The sequence below is a fragment of the Miniopterus natalensis genome, chromosome 11 (genome assembly GCF_054644295.1).
Source record: "Miniopterus natalensis isolate mMinNat1 chromosome 11, mMinNat1.hap1, whole genome shotgun sequence".
Lineage (NCBI taxonomy): Eukaryota > Metazoa > Chordata > Mammalia > Chiroptera > Miniopteridae > Miniopterus > Miniopterus natalensis.
In genome coordinates, this window is record NC_142091.1 from 38,772,771 (window position 1) to 38,791,936 (window position 19,166).

The following is a 19,166-nucleotide window of genomic DNA, read 5'->3' on the forward strand; positions in this document are numbered from 1 at the left end:
CATTATGTAACATATTTCTGAATAGCTTAATAAAAAAATAAACTGTAATTGGAAAAAAAAAATTTCAGCCACTGAAGTCCATATAGAAGCCTCTCATGAAGTATATTTCAGACCAACAGCCATATAACCCGCTCCCCAGACTCAGCTAGATGCCATGAAAATATAAAATACATACTTCATAAGCAAATAGCTTCAGGGTAATTATTTTAGAGACTCTTTCCAGTCACAATTTGCTTGTATAAGTAGCTAATCTAATTCCAATTCAATTAAAGAGATATTTGACTATGCTCTATTATACTTCCTGGGTACTAGGGCAAACAGCAGGCCAGAAGTTCCCATAGATGGATGAATAAAAACTCAGTTCTTGTCCTCAAAGAGCTCATGGCCAGGAGGGAAACAGATAAATAAATAGTCGCTCTATACTATAGCTGTGACAGAAAAAAGCCTAGCATACCATGAGAGCTCACAGAACATCCAATCTTTTGGGGGGCACTTACAGGGATAAAAAGGGGACCTGGTGAAGATTTTGTCAAATTAAATACTATAAAAATTTGAAATATTGTCCATATTAAATAATGACCTAGATAGGGAAGAGGCAAAAGTACAAATCCTCTAATTGCCAATAAAAGATTACGATCTCCCAATATTTAGTGGGAAAAAATGTCAGTATAGAGATTTTCCAACTTAAATATGGGTTTATATTCCAAAGGTTTGTAAATATGTTGTCAGGAAAACCGAAGCACATTTCCCCCGATTAACAGTATTATGAAATATTGGTAGATTCTCTGGGTAGCTCCACCCCCAAGCCTACTTAGCCATAACATGCTAAAATGCTATTTGTGATGAAATTCAGTTAATAATAATATAGGTTCAGGTGATTAACACAGAAAACTGAATTTGAAGTGATTTTAATATACTTTGAACAGGTTCTTATGCTTAATGAAAAGATGGTTTAATTAAAGGGATAAGCAGTATTCTATGAAACAAATGAGACATGCATGTGATAGGCATTTTATATTATTTAAATTTAATCCTCACAACAACTTGAGCTGTACTTTCTTAATAGGATAAAGATAGAGGGATATAAATATGGAATCACGGAAGAATATAAACAGAGTATAGTTAATTTTTGCATACATAATGTCAATAATCACAGTTTTAAAATCTCACTTCTATGCTCAACAGGTCAATGGCTCTTCCCTTTCATTTACTTCCCTACTAAATTCAGGGCAGACAATTCTAAACTATTGGAAAAAACTGTCATATGTCCACTGTATCTGAGCATCATTCATTAATTCATCAAATGTTTACTGATCTGTGTGCTAACCACTTTGGGGCATGTAACTAAAACACAAAAGGAGCTTACAATTAAATTAGGGAAGACTAAACAAATAGATCACAATCTGCTTGTTAACAGAACAGATAAGGCACCATCAATTGTAAGATGAACGATAATTTTATGTACCTTTTAAGAAAAAAGAGCTACCAATTAAAGTATGATATAACACTTTAATCACTTAGAATTCCTTTTATATTTCCTGAAATATCAATGTACTTACATTGATTCATCATATATCACTTATGGGTACATATAAAAAGGAAAATGAGAGCAAAATAAAATTCTTAAGGTATTTCTAGCCAATTTCTTCATATTGTGAGTCCTACTCTGAATCATTGTGACTAATATAGTCCTCTCTTCTTCACAAGAACATTGGTGATGGAGTGTTTCTTAAAACTAAACACCAGCTCATATGCCAACTTTCCCATTATATAGAGAGCTACCTTACTTCTGACTCTTACTTTAGGTACATTGCTTAACTCATTCTTACAACCATCCCGTTATTAGTGGTTAAAAATGCTCCACTTTTGCCCTGGCCAGGTAGTTCAGTTGGTTAGGGTGTTGTCCCAATATGCCAAGGTTGCAGGTTTGATCCCCGGTCAGGGCACATACAAGAAGCAACCAATGAAAGCATAAATAAGTGAAACAACAAATTGACGTCTGTCTGTCTCTCTCTCTCTCAAATCAATCAATCAATTTTGAAAAGTTAATTTTCTTCCAAGCTGCCAACAACTATTCTGCAAGTTTTGATGCTGGTTTTGGTGTTCAGTCATGCACTGGCAATGAGAAACAAGTTAGGGCTGTTACCTGACAAACAGCAATTGTTAAGATACTATTATTTTAAGTATGAAAAGAAATATATCTTAGAATTTATAAAATACAGTAAATAAGTTTCCATTATATAGCTTTACAACTTAAGTAATGATTCCACATATATATCATCTCTTTCTTCTCAAAAACAACTCTTTAAGGCTAGTATTACTCACATTTTAAGAAAATAAAGTCAAGTTTGCACCAGTTAAATAGAATGTAGTAAAGCCAGGAAGGGAATCCTAGTATGCTGATTTAAAACCTATATTCTATTATAAGACAGTAGAAGTACAGAACTAATAGTATTGATATGGAGTTAGCAAATTATGGTCTATGGGCAAATCTAGTCACAACTTCAGCCTTCTGCTATGGTTTGGAATGACTGGGATTTTCAACATAATCTCTTATTCGGTCTTCAAAATATATTGGTAGTACATGCTTAGGACTGGTTGTCAATACAGGCATTCCTCAGAGATATTGTGGGTTCTGTCCAAGACCACCACAATAAAGCGAATATAGCAATAAAGTGAGTCATAATCTTTTTGCTGGTGGAGGGTCCTGCCTTCAAAACCTTATAAAAAACACAGTATCTGTGAAGTACAATCAAGTGAAACACAATAGAACTAGGTATATCTATACTGCATTTTGAAGAACATCTAAGTGAGATGTATAAATGGACAACTCTTTTAATAGCGCTATGAATTAAAACTTTCTTCTTTAAAAAAAAGTATTTCATAGCATGAAGGAAAAAGTTTTTCCTAACCAACCAGAAGTGTTTTCTCAAATCTGACAGCAAGTAACAGAATAAGGAGGGCTCATTAGGTTTAAAAAAATCCAATTATCCAATTTTGGAGACCCTAAGAAGAAATGTATTTGCTGGCAATAGACTAGCAACAATGGAAAAAATGGACATTTAACTCAGAAGTGCTCAGGTCAAGGGGCTCAAATCTGGCACAAGTGGAAAAGGGAGAAAGTGGAGTGGGGAGGAGGGATCATGTCCTATACCCGTGCTCCAGTGAAAACAGTAGGGAATCTGAAGTCAGAAGATCAGTTTACCCCACTTGCTAATATCAGGACTTGAGGTAGCTGCTGTTAACTGCCTACAATCTTTTCCCACTTTCCAGTCTCTATTCCCTAACAGAATTCCAACCTGTTTTAGTAGTTAGTAGAGTTATCTTGTTATCTTCCCTCAGCCCAAGGGAATTATCAGAATTGGTCTAAAGTAGTAATAGTAATCACATTCCATACTGACAGCAATTGGTCTTAGGATGGACATGTGAACCAGCTCTAGACAATAAGACTTACGTGAAAAATATACTGGGAAGTTTCCCTTTCTAGAGAGAGAGAACAACAACAACAAAAAGAAAAACAAGCTTAGCTAGGAAAAGGTCTTTGCCCCTGTTCCTTCTTTTTTTATTTCGACAGAATAAAGGTAAGATGCAAGTGAAGTTGCCATCCTGCAACCATAAGGTAACAAGGAAGAGAATGAAAAGCCAACATATCTAAAAATGGCAAAAGAAAGGACGCAAAAAGCCTGGGTCCTGAATAATAGTGTGAAATGACTGACTGAATTAACTCTGGAACTTCCTATTAATATCTTTTTGCTTTAAACCACAGTAAGCCAATAAAAGCAAAATAAATTATTTCACATTAATGTAATGTTGCTATTTTGATTTGGGGAGTTTTGTATGTTTATTGTATTTAAATAGTAAATTTGTTGAGTTTTATAATTATATAAGGGTAATATGGGGTTCACTCTTATACATAAAGCATTATCCCTATCCTTGGGATCTGAAATATTTTTCCTTCAAAAGGTATTCATACTATATTTCTTTAAAGAAGACTCAATATCATTAAAATGTTTATTCTAAGTTATTTTACATATTTAATATAGTCCCAATAAAAATACTATCAAGATTTTTTCTGACACTAGTCTAGTTGATTAGAAAGTTTATTTGTAAGAATAAACAAGAAAGAAGAGACAGGAAAATCTTAGAAATGAGAGAGAACCTACCTCTACCATCTACTAAAACATATTAATAATGCCTCTCTAATTAAAAGTGTAGTGGCACATAAAAAAAAGGGGGAAAGAAACTTCATAAACAGACCCAAATCTATGTGGAAATTTGGTATATAATAAAGATGTCATTTTAATCAGTGGAGAAATGGATTATTTTTTTTGAGGTGAAATACATATTGGGAAAAGTATTTTTTATGAATGGTGTTACAACAACTGGACAGCCTGTGGATAAAGATAAAATTGGCTCCATTTCTCACTTTGCACATCGAGATAAATTTAAAATGGATGTAAAAAAAAACACCCTATTGGTCCTGAAAAACAACAAAAAAGCTTTATGAATTCTCTTATAACCTGGGAGAAGGAAATGTATTTATGTGATTCAAAATCCATAATATACACACATCTAAATAAGGTTAGTGAAATTGAGCAAAGATTATGAAAAATTGTTAAAAGAGTTAAGTAATATAAGAGAGTATCAAAGAAACAGGCCCATCTTGAAAATAAGGGATAGAAGGGGGAGTAGAAAAAGATGGTAAGATAAGAAAAAAGCAAGTGAGTACAGGAAAAATAAAGGATCCTTTGAAATTGGTGGAAGTAAAACTTCATAAATCAGGACTGAGGAAAAAGACTAAATCCTAGAGTATTTGCAAAGGAGTAAGCTACACAATTCAAATTAAGTATTGCCAGGATAACAACTATGAATCCAAAAAAACAATGAGTCTCAGAGTCAAGAAACCCATGTCCTAGTGCTTAGCGGCTGGCGCTACCACCAAGCTTCCAGGGTGCCTCATTATAAGGAAGATTTGTTTCAGTTTGTCATTTATTAAGAGAAAATACTGTCCCCTGCCCCTCAGTTTACCTTACAGAATACAGAATTCTGAATCTCAGTTTCCTCAACTGTACAGTGAAATGGTGAGTTGAGATCATTTCAAGAGCTCTCTTCCAGCTTTATGATTGTAGGAGGCAGAGGGTCTATATTATCACTATCATTAGACTTAGAGGAGGCCTGCCTATGTCCCAAAAAGGCAGTTAAAACAAACAGACAAACAAAAAACAGAGGAAAATAAGCCACTTAAGGACCGCATAAAATTCACCAACATATGCTCTTCTCTTCACAATACTACAAAGAAGCATCTTTCTACAGAACTTTATTTTCCAGGATAAGCAGTTAACCTAAATTAAGGAGACCAAACATCATTTAAAGAGAATAATTTACTAATGATCCTACAATCTTCTAATCAGCAGATTTTCCCTTTATATTCTCTCAGTATTTTTCTTCAGTTCTTCATCTTCAGAGAACTTGTTTTGACAAAGTGAGAAGCTGAGTTCTAATTAAACTTATCTGAAGCATATATAGTTATTAAAAAGCTAATATTTTCGCACATTTTTTTTATCGAAGAGTGCTGGTATACTGAAAGATCAAATTTTAGATTAAGATAGGCTACATATCAACAATAAATATTACATTAATTTTATACTCCAGGTTAATTTTCCCAAATAATGTTATGGATCAGTTTCCAGATCCTCCTTATTATTCATGTTACAGTACTACCTTTCTGTCTTCCACAGCTAAAACAATTTTCATTTTACCTTAAATGTAGCCTTCTACCACCTTTCTGTTGTATGTCAACTGACCTATCTGTCAAGGTTCTCTCATTTTTCTACTGTATATCATAGTCAGGTCTCCAATTCTTAATTTCCTTCCCTGGTTTTCCCAACCATTCTCACCACCTCCTATTGTCTTAATTTATAGGATTCTCCTTTCTCTTCACTGCTAGGACCTACTTTCACAGTACTCCATCTCCTATCCTCATCTCCTTTTGATCAGTTTTTGTACATATTACTACTTTAGAACCTAAGGTTTCTGTTCTCTAGTCCTTATTCCAAGAATATCTACAAATCCACCTCTGGATTCCTGAACACACACTCTTGACTACCTTATACCTAAGTATTCTTCCTGCTCTTTTTCTCTTTACAGTCACTAGTCTCCAGGATCCTGTTTGATACTACAAACACCCCTCAAAACCAACTGCCTATTCGATTCTCTCTGCTTTCCCTCAACTAACACTCCCATGTTCAACTCATTATGCCCTCTCTCTTACACCTAAGTATACCCTAACCTGACGGAAGCCATTCAACAACCTAAAATTCCAAAAGTCTTCTCTCTTCAACACAGCTCCTTTCTTCCAAGTAAATGGTTTCCCTGAAACATTTTAAGTAGCTACCTTCAATGCTTCATTAATTCTGAGTTTTATCAAACCAGTACTTATCTTCGATCAGACCTATTCGCCAGGCAAAACTCAGCTGCCCAAATCTTCCTCTTTAAGCTTCCCAAACCTTACCTCTGCAGCACTTCCACTCACTAAACCCTATGCCTAGTCATTTCTCAATTTCTAGGGCCCAATGGTTGTTCTCTAAGCTCCTCAGTCCTCTCCCTCCTCACACCTCCCCTTACTCCCTACCCTCAATTCTCATTACATTCCTATTACCCTTAACAGTCAGTCTTCTTGGCTACCTACTCCATCTTTCCTTACGCCTCTTCCCCAAGCTTTCTCAGTTCTCCTAGTCCCCCCACCCCCAACTCTCTGAATCTGCCTCTTACATCTCTAAGAACTCTAGAACCTTCTGCTCCCATTTCCTTCTCTAACCCTCCTTCAGGTATTCTCTAGTTCTCTCAGCTTTTCTAATACTTACTTCTCACTGACTTCCTACTCCTAAATCTTTACCTAGTTGCTTCCCCTAATTCCTCTCAACTTTCCTCAGTCATTCCCCATTTCCCTCAACCCTCCCCGGCAGCTTTCAACCCACCTTTGTCATCACTCTACTCCCTTTTTTCAAATCGCCTCCATCCCTTCTTTTGTAGGCGCTTCTTAAATCTTTTAAGTTACCCTCTTGGCTTCCTCAATCTTTGCCTTATTCCTTTCTCCCTTCGATACTATTTGTCTTTCAATTTCCATTAACTAGAGCCCAAATTTGCCGTCTACTCCATCTAAACGTCTCCAGGCCGCCGCCAACATTCTCTCCTCTCCTTAGCCTCCCTTGCCGCGCAGCTCTAAACGCCCGGAGACACCATTCTCCAATGGCCAAGGCCTGGCCTCTAGGAAGAAGGGGTCCGGGTTACGTACCCCATTCGCATCTTGGCTCCGCTCTGGTTGCCCCCGTTGCTGGGTAGAGGGGGGCGAGAGGGCAGACGGCCGAGGTGCATGCTCTTCTCGAGGGCCGACATGAAGGGGACGCCGCAGGTAGTCAAACAGGAGCCAAAGCTTCGTCCCAGGTTAAGTGCGACCCAACCGGTCACAGCTCGCTCCTTTAGCGTAGCCCAGTTGCCTTTGGACAGCACCCAGCCAACCGCAGCACCACCCACCGACCACCGGCTCTGTAAACTCCACCCACTCTCCTCAGGCGGCACCACCGGAAGTGCGCAACAGGAAGCTTCCTTCCACAAAGGAAGCTGGGTAACGAAGTCTGCGGACCCCTCAAACCCCAAGGGGAGAGCTCGGCAGCCGTCGCCGGAAAGAGAAGCGCTCCTGGTGGCAATGCACCCTGGGCAATGGAGTCCTCAAAGGACTTATCCCTTTGCGCTTGCGCAGCTGGAGGCGACAGCGTCCAACCCCACAGAGGTAGTGTAGCAAAGCATCGTGGGTGTTGCAGTCTATTGGCGGTAAGGAGTCTTGGCGCCTTCCCTTCTCACGGCTGCCCAGACTGTTGGGGAAAAGCGGCTTCTTCCTGTCTCCCAGGCTGCCCAGCGGCGCCGGTTGCCGGGGAACACTGGCGCGGTGGGAAGAGATGGCGGGACGCTACGGCTTAGGTGCTGGGGCCGGAGTTGAGTTGGTGAAGAAAAGTGCGGCCTCATCATGAAACAACGGAAAAGCCAGGGGCCTGGGGGCAGCCGTGGCCGCAAGAAAGGAGGTAACCTGAGCTACCGAAGGTTGAGGAAAGCGTAAGAGGGCGGAGTTAGGGGACCAAGGTGTAAGGAATTCTAGGGAGACCCGCACACCTGCCTGTTAAAAAAAATGGAGAAGAAAATGGATTGAGGAGGGAGGGTAACCAGGGAATCGAGTTAAAAGAGAATGGGAAGGAAATAGGGGCTGGAGTGGGAGGACGGGGGACGCGGCAAACGGGGCGAGTAAAGGGTGAAATGAGGGCTAAAGGGTACAGGTGGGACCCGTCTACATTCTACAGATTTTTTTTTTACTTTTTGGAAATTGAGATATAATTGACATAACATGTTTCAGGTGTACAACGTAATGATTGGATATTTGTATATATTGCAAAATGATCACCGTAATAACTATTTAGCATCCATCACCATACAAAGTTACAAAATTTTTTTTCTTGTGATGAGAACTCAAGATCTACTCTTTTAGCAACTTTCAAATACACAACACACTATTAACTATAGTCACCGCGGTGCACATTACACCCCCATGATTTGAGAGGGTTTTTATAGAACAACGTTAAGCCTGTGTGAGGGTGTACGTTTGGAGGTCCATATAGGACGGCAGAAACACAAGTTGGAGAGGGGAGTATGTTAATAATCCTAATAGGCAAGGGTCATGCTTTATACATTACTGAATCCCCAAGAACTAGCAGAGTAGGATTCAGTAAATGTTAGTTGAATGAGAAACATGAGACAATCATAAAGCATGAGGGGCTACAGACAGGAGTTGGGAAAGACAGTTGTGGAGGAGAGGAAGAAGGAGTAGGGAGTTACACCATGTGGTAGGTAGGGTTGAAGTGGGGGTGAGGGCATTAGGCTCTGTGAAGGATTTGAGAGGATGGAAGTGTGTTGCAAGAGGCTATCAGGTTAATGTACTCAAGGAGACACAAGCTCACCAAGAGAGTAGGAGAATGTTAGCTGCAGAGAGAACAGTCACCCTGAGAACCCAGACCAGATCAAGAAACTGGAAATTGAATCTCTACAGGGCTGCCCCGGGGAGGGGGGGGGGATCAGGTGACTGCCTTTTTACATTACACACAAAGAGATAATAGGAATAGTGATAGTATATTAAGCCACTGGGGTGAGGACTGAAGCTACAGCCTGGAAATGAATCTTATCTAAACTGTTTAAAGATATTTAAGACAATTTTGAGGCATTGCCTTTCCTGCCAGGAATGATGGGAGGATATGAGACAGAAGCATGGAAGTGGTCAGTTTTGCTGCTCCGTGTGTCAAACCAGTCAAACATATTTGGTTGATAGGAAAATCAAAATAGAAATAAGAATTCCCTAGTCACTATACCATATGCAGTAATGTTCATATACACACCTGTGTATAATTTTTATATTGAAACTAGTTAACCATAAAGATTATGGTCGATCTTTTCTCCACTATAGAGAGCAGAGAGGGTGTTCACTTCAAAAATCCAAAGAATTATTTATATAGATTCCTGACCTGATAGACTCCAGTGTATTTTCTTCTTGTGAGGCCTGATCACCCCCCAAAGGAAAAGTCAGAGTAGTAGAAAAGTGTGTGTAATGTAGGAATGGTTTCTTAAATCTCTGTCTTTTTGGGGGGGCGGGCAGAGTCACTGATTGGCTGCCTACTGCACATCCCCCTAGGGGAATTGAGCCTATAACCCTGCATGTGCCCTGAACTGGAATTGAACCAGGACCTCCTGGTTCATGGGTTGATGCTCAGCCACTGAGCCACGCTGGCCGGGCTTAAATCTCTCAGTCTTGGTTAGAAGATATATTAAAGGAAAGTTTTCTAGAAAGCTATGATTGATTACCTCATTTACATTTTGTTATCTGTCTGAAAGCCAGTAAATATTATGAACCCAGCATTGTGCTAAAAAATAGTGTAGAATCTGAAGATAACCTCTGTCCTCATTAACTATGATATTGGCAGGAAGGAAAAGAGAGACAATTTAAGGTGGTCTTTATTGAAATGCTGAGTTGTATGGTATAGACTTAATCATTTGAGAACTGAGTGAAGGGAGTTGTTGCTGTTTTATATTTAGTGATGGTTTTAAAGTAAGAGAATTAGGTAAAGATAACATCTTAAGAATTGTGGACTTTGCAATAATCAAAACAACAGTACTTGGAAGAAAAATTTTAACTACTGAAATTTGAAAAGCCTATCTACCATATCATTGTATTTGTATTTTACAGATATCTTTCAGTTAAAGAGGAGTTTGTATTAGCATGTCTTAAGTTGGGTGTTCTTTACTTATAATAACCTGAATCAAACCCTAAATACTAATTTGTTACCAAGGTGGCTTAAGTGACCAGATAGGTTATTCCATGGTCTGGTTTGCTAGTTACTTCTCCTCTATTAGGATAAGTAGGATAAGCCTGCTCTCTGTAGAGCCTAAATTTTTTGTGTGTTTTTATTCAAAAAGCAGATTATATGTTTTCTGTAGTTAGTCTAAATTTTTACTTAGTGTTCTTTAATTCCTCCACAGGTTTGAGTGACATTCCTCCATCTACAAGCCTACCACCTTTAGTTGAAGGCCAGCTACGCTGCTTTCTGAAACTTACTGTTAATAAAGTCATATGGAAGGTTGCAAAGCCTCCCTCTTGTGTACTTGTCCGAGTAAGATGGTGGGGAGAAACATCAGATGGAACCCTCTTTTGTCCCAGGGACACATTGCAGACTGAACCAAAAGCTGTGAGAACAACTACACGTTATGCTATTCGCTGTGGCCCAAAGCAGTTTACCTCTTACCTAACAGGTATGCTTTTGTCTTATCATTTCATCTACTGGCCTAATAAGCATGGAGTGATATTGATAGTAATAGGTGTCATTATGTACCTAGCATCTATGGCATTGAATTATTGAGGACTCAGAGGGGTTTTATGATAGTCATCAGTTATTGAGCATATATTCTGCGTTAGCAATTGATACATGTTATTTCTAATCCTTAACCCTACAAGATAGATATTTTCTCTGTTTTATAGACAGTGAAACTGAGGTTCAGAGATGAAATCAATACTCTGTAAGGTTACATAGTTGATAATGGCAAAACTAGGATTTGAACCCATTCTGTCCAACATCAAAACTCATGATTTTTACCAAATCATTCTTCTTTAATTGTAGTCTTTGCTCTGGGACTTAAAGAGGATATAGATATGAAATTTACTACCAGTACAAGATAATACATGCTAAATGCCAGATGAATGGTGTAGTGAGTTAGTACTACAGGTTTATAAAGAAGGGAAGGATCCGTCTGTAAGAATCCAGGAGCCAAAATTTCTTTGTTTCTATTCAAGTAAAGCATTCTAAATGTACTGTATTATTTTTCAATATAGCTTTCACATAAACATATTTTGGTTTGTGGGGTTATTTATCAAATCAGTCCAGTTCAAGTCAGTAAAAATTAAGCATTTATCATATAAACATTGTTGGGCTAAGAATACTGGAAAGCCAAAGGTGAATTAAAGATTAACATGACATTATGAAGCTTACATTCTATCAAGAAAAAAATGTTGAAAACATCAAAATGTAAAGAACAGAAAATTCAGTAATTCAAAATACAGAGAGAGAGTACTTAGCATGTGCTACACATTGTGCTGGGCACTGTGGGATTACAAAAGTGAATAAAAATTTAATCAGAATGGTATCTAATTCTAACTAAATTCACAGAGAAGCTTAGTTATAATAGTAGGTAGAAAGTGATAAGTGCTATTAAAGGATACCCATAGATACTCGGGTGCTGTAGACCTAAAATTTCAATCCTCAGTAGTATTTTTATATAATTTTAACAAGTGAAGAGTGATTAGAAATTCTTAAGTAAGAAAGAAGATATCTGTTAATATGATCATTAACAAGTCAGACATTTATTTGAGCATCCTGTGATAAAATAATGCATTAGACTTGGCATCTGAACTTTAGGGTGGTGTTATTGACTGTGGGATTTGGGGAAAGTCCCTTCCCATTTTTCACCCCCTTTTTCCTCGTCTGTGAAATAGGATCAAATAGCTGCCCTTTCTATGAAGAAACAGCCTGGTTGATTGAGAAGCTTTGAAGTCAGACAATCTTGAATTTGAATTCTGGCTTCAGGATTGGATGCTAGGTGATGCTGGGAGGTTCCTTAAGATCTTGGAGCCTCAGTTTCCTATTAGTTAAATGGGGATAATAGCAGCACTTTTACCTAGCAGAAATTATTGTGAAGATTAAATGAAAAAAATCTTGTGGTATTATTGTTCCAGTACCTGGCACATTGTAGATGTAAGTCTTAGAAAAATATAATGTCTTAAGTACAGCATAGGGAATATAATCAATAACATTGTAATAACTATATACAGTGGCAGGTGGGTACCACTTTGTAAAGAATATGATTGTCTAACCACTATCTCTATACAGTATACCTGAAACTCATACAAAATAATATTAAATGTAAACTGTAATTGAGAAATAGATTTTTTGAAAAAATACCCTACCAACAAACACCAGGAAGGTTAAAAAAAAAACACCCAGAATTAATCTGAGTAGAAATCCAGAACCACAGGAAATTTGTATTTTGTAGTCACTTGCTATTCTTGTTTATTTACTCCTTGAGCAAACTAGCTGCTGGAAAAAATAAAAATGAATACAAGTTTTATTTTCTAAAAAGTGTGTGTGTGTGTGTGTGTGTGTGTGTGTATGTATGCATACATATATGAAGTCTTGAGCACTGTGGGGGATACAGAGATTGTAGATGTAGTTTCTGATCAAAAGGACCTTAAAGATCTTTTGAAAAGAACAAAACTGACATATATGAAACAGAAGTGAGCAGTGCCAGATAGTGTGTAATTAAATGCCTGATTACTTGGTGCATACAGTGAGTTCTATATGAATATTCTAGGAAATTACTAAGGGCTAAACTTATCATAAGTTAACAGGAAATCAGAATCCTACTACTGTTCTACACTAACTTGCTGCTTGACTTTGAGCAAGCCATTTCGTCTTACTGGATCTTAATTTTTCCATTAGTAAATGGAAGGGGTTAACCACCAAATAGGTCAGTACTCAAATTTTATGATTCTAGTTAGGAAAGAAGCCTTGAAGAATATCACATTTGAATAGGAGACAGATGAGGTGAACCTTGTAAGTGATGGCCCAACTGGGAACATAAGTGTATGTTTATTACAAAATGAAGGCACAGCATTGGTTCACATGAGTATGTGTTCTAATTGAAAACTTGGGAAAAGTCTATTTCTTAAGCTGTATAGTATTTGCTTTATTATTATTTTATGTACTCTTTTGTATGCATAGCTCATTTAAAAGAAAATAAAATGCATAAAGTAAACCAATGAATATATTGTCTCATATTAGCATAAAACATGAATAGATCCAGGTTGGAAAGAGGGAGGCAATAAATCAGAGACTATATTAATTCCTCAGATAAAAATATAGGAACAAATGAAAATGTATAGCATTTTGTAGTTCATAAAATATGTTCAAGTCTATCATCTTATTTGATGTTTAAATTGACCCTGTGAAGTAGGTAGGGTTGTTTGTTTTATTCATTTCTGTGTGTGTGTGTGTGTGTGAATCCTCACCCGAGGATATTTTTTCCATTGATTTTTAGCGAGAGTGGAAGGGAAGGAGGGAGTGGGAGAGAGACAGAGGAGAGAGAAACATCAAGGTGAGAGAAACACATCTTCCTGGCCGGGCGTGGCTCAGCGGTTGAGCATCAACCTAGGATCCAGGAGATCAGGGTTCGATTCCCGGTCAGGGCACATGCCCGGGTTGTGGGCTGCAGCTGATCAATGACTCTCTCATCATTGATGTTTCCATCTCTCTCTCCCTCTCCTTTCCTCTCTCTGAAATCAATAAAGATATATTTTAAAAAAAAAAAAAAAACAAAGAAAGAAACACATCAATTGGTTGCCTCTGGCACACGCCCCAACCAGGGCCTGGGAATGAACCTGCAACCCAGTTATGTGCCCTTGACTGGGAATCGAATCCAAGACCCTTCGGTGCACGGGCCGATGCTCTACTACTAAGCCATACCAGCCAGGACTATTTTATTCATTTATTTATATCTGTTTTATCTTATTCCTAACAGAAGTTAGGGCTATCACAAAAACATGGTAAACAGAAGGGGTTTTGGTTTGGTTTTGGTTTTAATTAGTAAAAAAAGTTTTTACTTTTTAAATCTTTAAGAACTTTTTGTTTAAGGAAAGGGAAAATACAGTAGGAGAAACGAGAGAAAGCCACTGAAAGTATATTATCATGCATGTTGTGCGGCCATGTGTATTCACAACAATGGGTATTAGCGTCACTTTCTAGGTGAATTTGAGTTTCAGAGTTAGAAATGACTTACCCAAGATCACCCTTACACCAACCCTAATAATTTCAGGGATGCCCTGAATCTAAGATCATTAATGTTTCTGCTATGCCATATTGCCTCAGGAAATAGAGGGATTATAGGATTCTGAGATATGCCTCATACTCTCTTCTGACATCTTTCCTCCCTTACCCTTTATCTCTCTGGGAAATAGCAGCCCTGAAAATGTTTAGAGCATGTGAAGATTAGAGTAGAAACTGAGAAAATTACAGTAATTCACTGAGTCTTATCACTTGATTACTTGATTTTTGCCTCTCTTTAATCAGATAGGATTCAGTTAGTAGGACTATAAAAAAAAATGGCCGGGTGGGAAGAATGCTGAACAATAAGGATTCTAATTCCACAGAATGTCTTATATACCTCAATCCCCCTTTTCTTTCTCTGAACCTTTTCTGCATATGGAGTCTCTGATTCTTTCATGTATGCGGGGTTCCTATACATGTGTGTATAGTAAATTTAAGTTTTTTCTCCCTAGAAGTAATGAATAATGAAACAGCATGGTATAGTGTACTTTATATTTAGGTCGAACTGAGTGTTAGCCCATTTTTGTGACTTTACAGCTAGGTGAATTTAGGAGTGTTACATGACTTCTCTGAGCCTGTGTTATTCTCAAACGGGGATAGAAACAAGTGTATCATAAATTTTTTAAGATAATTAATGAGACATGGAATAGCTTGGCTGTTAGTAAATAGCCAAAAAATGTTTGTACACTTCTCTTATTCTGCATATGCACATCATTTTATAGTCTACAAAGTACTTTTACATTTATTAGCTCATGATTTTCAGATAGCTTCCATGGGTAGGTAAGACAGGGACAGTGATATATTAGGTAATTTGCCTAAAGTCATATAACAGTCATTAAGCATCTACCATGTGAGAGGACAATGTATGTTTTACTTGCAACACCCCTATTTCTCCTATAGCCATGCTGTAAGTATTATGATGCCTGTTTTACAGACAACTGGCTTACACAGAAGTAGTTTGTGAATATTGGCGCCATGGCACAATCACAGGTCTTCTAATTATAAGTCCTATGTTCTTTTCACTACAGTATTGAATAGTGAAAATGAACCATTTTCTCGATTTTGGTAAGAAAATATTCAGAAGTTATACTGTCCTGAAAGAATCTTAGATTCCATATGAATGCATTATATATTTCTCCTGCTGTAAATTACAACCATGAAGGTATTAAGTTTGAGCAACTAATTGAAGAATACAGTTAAGGAGTTTATTTCCATTCCCGTTAGTTCCAAATGCTCTCAGTATTTCAGAACTCTAGATGCAATCAAGGAGCAAGCAATTAGATACTCCTGGGAGGCAGGGACTAATTTGCATCTATACAAGAAAAGCCCTTTGTCCAATTCAAAACTAGAAATAGAATAAAAGAACTAAGAATTACTGCTTTTATGTTTCAAAAGCAAAGCCTGAGTTCTTGCCAAATATGTTAAAAATACTCTTTTTAAGGTATTTTTCTTATCAAATACTTGATATGCTAAATATTTTTATTCAGTGTAATTATTTTTTCTCCATGCAAGGTATTTTGTTGTTGTTATTCTCTAAAACTTTATTGTTCTGTTCATCATGGGTTCACTCCCCCACCCGTACCCCCACAGAATGATATGGTAAGTGCATAGTTTATTTGAAAATAAAATGATTTTTTTACATAAAAAAGTTTTCTAATGTATACCCCTCTGTCTATTTCGAAAAATAAAAGTAAATGAAAACTATCTACATATATTATAATTGTTTTTGATTAGATATGGCTGTGCTGGTGCTGGAAGTAATCACCAAACTTGATCATCTTCCAATTGGTAGAGTTCAGATCAGTGGATTAGCCAAGCTTTCTCCAACCCATCACATCAATGGATTTTTCAGCATTATTTCACCAACATCTAAGAAACTTGGAGAACTCCAGGTAAAAATATTTTAATTCTTTGTTGCATAGAGTAAAACTTTTTGGGCACAAATGTAGTTGAGTCTGTTTATGGAATGGATTGTTACATGACTCCCGTTTACCATGCTAATTCCCACTTCATGCCCTTTGTTCATGTTTTTACCCAAAGACTGTAAAATACCTTTGTTTCCCACTTATTCAAATCCTCTTAGTGACTTCATGAGATTCCAAGTACATGTGTGCTAGATGCTTGATATTTTTCCTATTGCTAGATATTCAAATTCACTAATCTTTTCTTGTACACGTCTAATCTGTTCTTAATCCCATCAATGAGATTTTCATTTCAGGTACTGTTTTTCATCTCTTTAAAAGTTACTTTTTTTTTTTAAGTTTATCTCTTTTTAAAAATAATTTTTATTTTTCAATTACAATTGATATACAATATTAAATTAGTTTCAGGTGTACAATTCAGTGATTAGACATTTATATAACTTAGGAAATGATCATTCCAATAACACATTTCATTTTTCAAATGTACAATTTATTTTTCTGTTAACATTCATATTTTCTTTTACAACCTTGAGCATTAGGAACATCTATGTAATAACTGCTTCAAGATCTGTATACCACTTTTACTATCTCTGTCATTTGGAGGTGGTTTCAATTGATTTTAATGTTCTTGAGATTATAGGACTCTTTCTGCTTCTTGTAATTTTTGATTGCATATTGGACATTGTGCATTTTACATGTTCTATACTTGATTTTTTTTTCCCTTTAAGGCGTATTGGACTCTGGCAAGTAGTTGAGTTATGTCCCAGTATTAACTATATCAGTTTCCATATTGAAAAAGCCTACTGAGGTCCTGATTCGTATAAACAGTTGTAACAAATTAGAAATAATCAGGGAAATTGGAATGTTGACTTCATTTTTTCAAATATTAAAAAATGTATCATTAATGTTTTAGATGTGCTACTGGTAATATGTTTATGTTCTAGAGTGGGGAAAAAATTCTTATATTACTAATGTATTTACAGAGGAAATGGTATGATATCTAGGACTTGTGTCACAATATTCCAGTGGTATAAATGAAATGTGATTAGTCATGTGTTGATTAGTTGTTGAAAGTGAATAATGAGTGCCTGGGTTCATTATACCATTTATTTCTAATTTTGTGTTTTTAATTTTTCATAATAAAAACCTTAGAAACATTTTTTCATATTAAATTTTTTTTAGAAAGTTCCCTTTGAGTATAACACAATGGATGAAAACTAACTTACACCAAGATACAGCATTGTGACATTTCAGAACATTAAAAACAAAGACAATTCTATAAGCTTCCAGAGAAAAGAGGAAATAGTCACATACAAAGAACTGGGAAGGAGTGTGGCTTCAGGCTTCTGAGTAGAAACATTAGGAGCCAGAAGACAATTCAATAATGCCTTCAGAATATTGAATAAAAATAGCCTAGTTTTCTGTCTCTAGTGCTGTCTATGTAGTGTAAGGGTAGAATAAACATGTTTTTGTATATGCAAGTTCTCAAAATTTGTACCTATATCCACAACCTTTCTGACAAAGCAGCTGAAGGATTTTCTCCACCAAAATGAGGAAGTAAATTTAAAAAGACAAGATGTGATATTGGAAACAATAGATCCAACACAGGAGAGAGGGGAAGGGAGATCCCAGGATGGCAGCTCTACACCAGGCCCAACTGGCAGGCAGATAGACTTGGAATATGTCCTAAGCCTTTGGTAGACATTTCTTTAAAAAAAAAAAAAAAAAAGTTATGGAACACCTGATGTGTCTGAAAATATTAAAAGATATTTAGACAACTAGCAGTGAGTTTAGAATTAAATTATTAATAAAGACAATAAAAACTAAGCAAATGAGGGAACAAGGCAGTTGCCATTGTAGATAAAAGTTGTTCAGGAAAGGAAAGGTAATCAGTATATCTCATGGTTCAGCTTTAAATACACTACCTACTCATACAGAAATTTTGGTTAGATCAATAATGAATGTTTACAGTATAACTATATGAGCAGGTCCAGAGGATGGGGAGGTAGAAGGATGTGGTATGGAGCTAAATATTTATCTTCCTTATTAGGAAGTCAAAAGATAGCGCTGAAAAACTGTGAGGGGGAAGGGAGTCCCATTGTATACTAATATAAACATTATTTGGAACTATAGAGGTAAAGTAAATACCACAAGAATTAGGTACAAGAGTTAAAAGTGGTTACCTCTGGGAAAAGAGAAATATGGGGGAAGTCTATGTGAGGGACTTGTTTTTTGTACAAGCTTGTAAAACTAACTCTTCAAATTATGTAAATTTATAATACTAATTTTAAAATAACTTTAAAAACATGCATTGAATGGTGGACTTCTTGTCATACCACTGCTTTGCTGTCCCCAAGAACAGTATTGAATTCACTAAGTATGGAATCCTTCCTAATGAGTGTAAATGAAACCAATGGGGAACCGATAGACTGGAAGGAATAGAGGTGGCTTTAGAGTGTTTCTGTGAAGAGCACATTTAGTCATATCTCAAAGAAAACAGTTACCAAAGGGAAACTGAGATTATGGAGTTAGAACAGTTTTAAATGATAACAAGGGCTTTAGTGGCTAGAGGGAGGGAGTTCAGAGTAGATTGATAATAAAGATTATTAGAACCAAACTGAGAGAAAAAGCTTTGTTGTATTCTGTTGGTGTAGATCAGATGTCAGAAATAACTATTGAGTCAAGCAGGTTGGCTGTAAGAAAAATCCACTGCCAAAAATATAATAGCCATTTAAAGATACCGAACTTTTATTATTATATAAGCATGTAGCATAAT

At 36.7% G+C, this 19,166-nt stretch overlaps 2 protein-coding genes across 4 annotated transcripts in view; one reads left to right on the top strand and one right to left on the bottom strand.

Annotated features, from left to right (window-relative positions):
• Nucleotides 1-7,511, bottom strand: part of PPME1 (protein phosphatase methylesterase 1) — a 45,986-nt gene extending 38,475 nt beyond the window's left edge. Inside the window, exon 1 of the mRNA XM_087821665.1 lies at nt 7,295-7,511. Coding sequence (XP_087677791.1) covers nt 7,295-7,395 — 101 coding nt within the window. The 5' untranslated portion in view covers nt 7,396-7,511. The remainder of the gene's footprint in view (nt 1-7,294) is intronic.
• Nucleotides 7,512-7,977: 466 nt separating this feature from the next.
• Nucleotides 7,978-19,166, top strand: part of C2CD3 (C2 domain containing 3 centriole elongation regulator) — a 112,369-nt gene continuing 101,180 nt past the window's right edge. For 2 of the 3 annotated variants that reach the window (XM_016208464.2, XM_016208465.2), the window contains exons 1-3: nt 7,978-8,078; nt 10,576-10,845; nt 16,203-16,360. In XM_016208464.2, coding sequence (XP_016063950.2) covers nt 8,024-8,078; nt 10,576-10,845; nt 16,203-16,360 — 483 coding nt within the window. In that variant the 5' untranslated portion in view covers nt 7,978-8,023. The remainder of the gene's footprint in view (nt 8,079-10,575; nt 10,846-16,202; nt 16,361-19,166) is intronic. The other variant, XM_016208467.2, reaches the window with a different exon arrangement.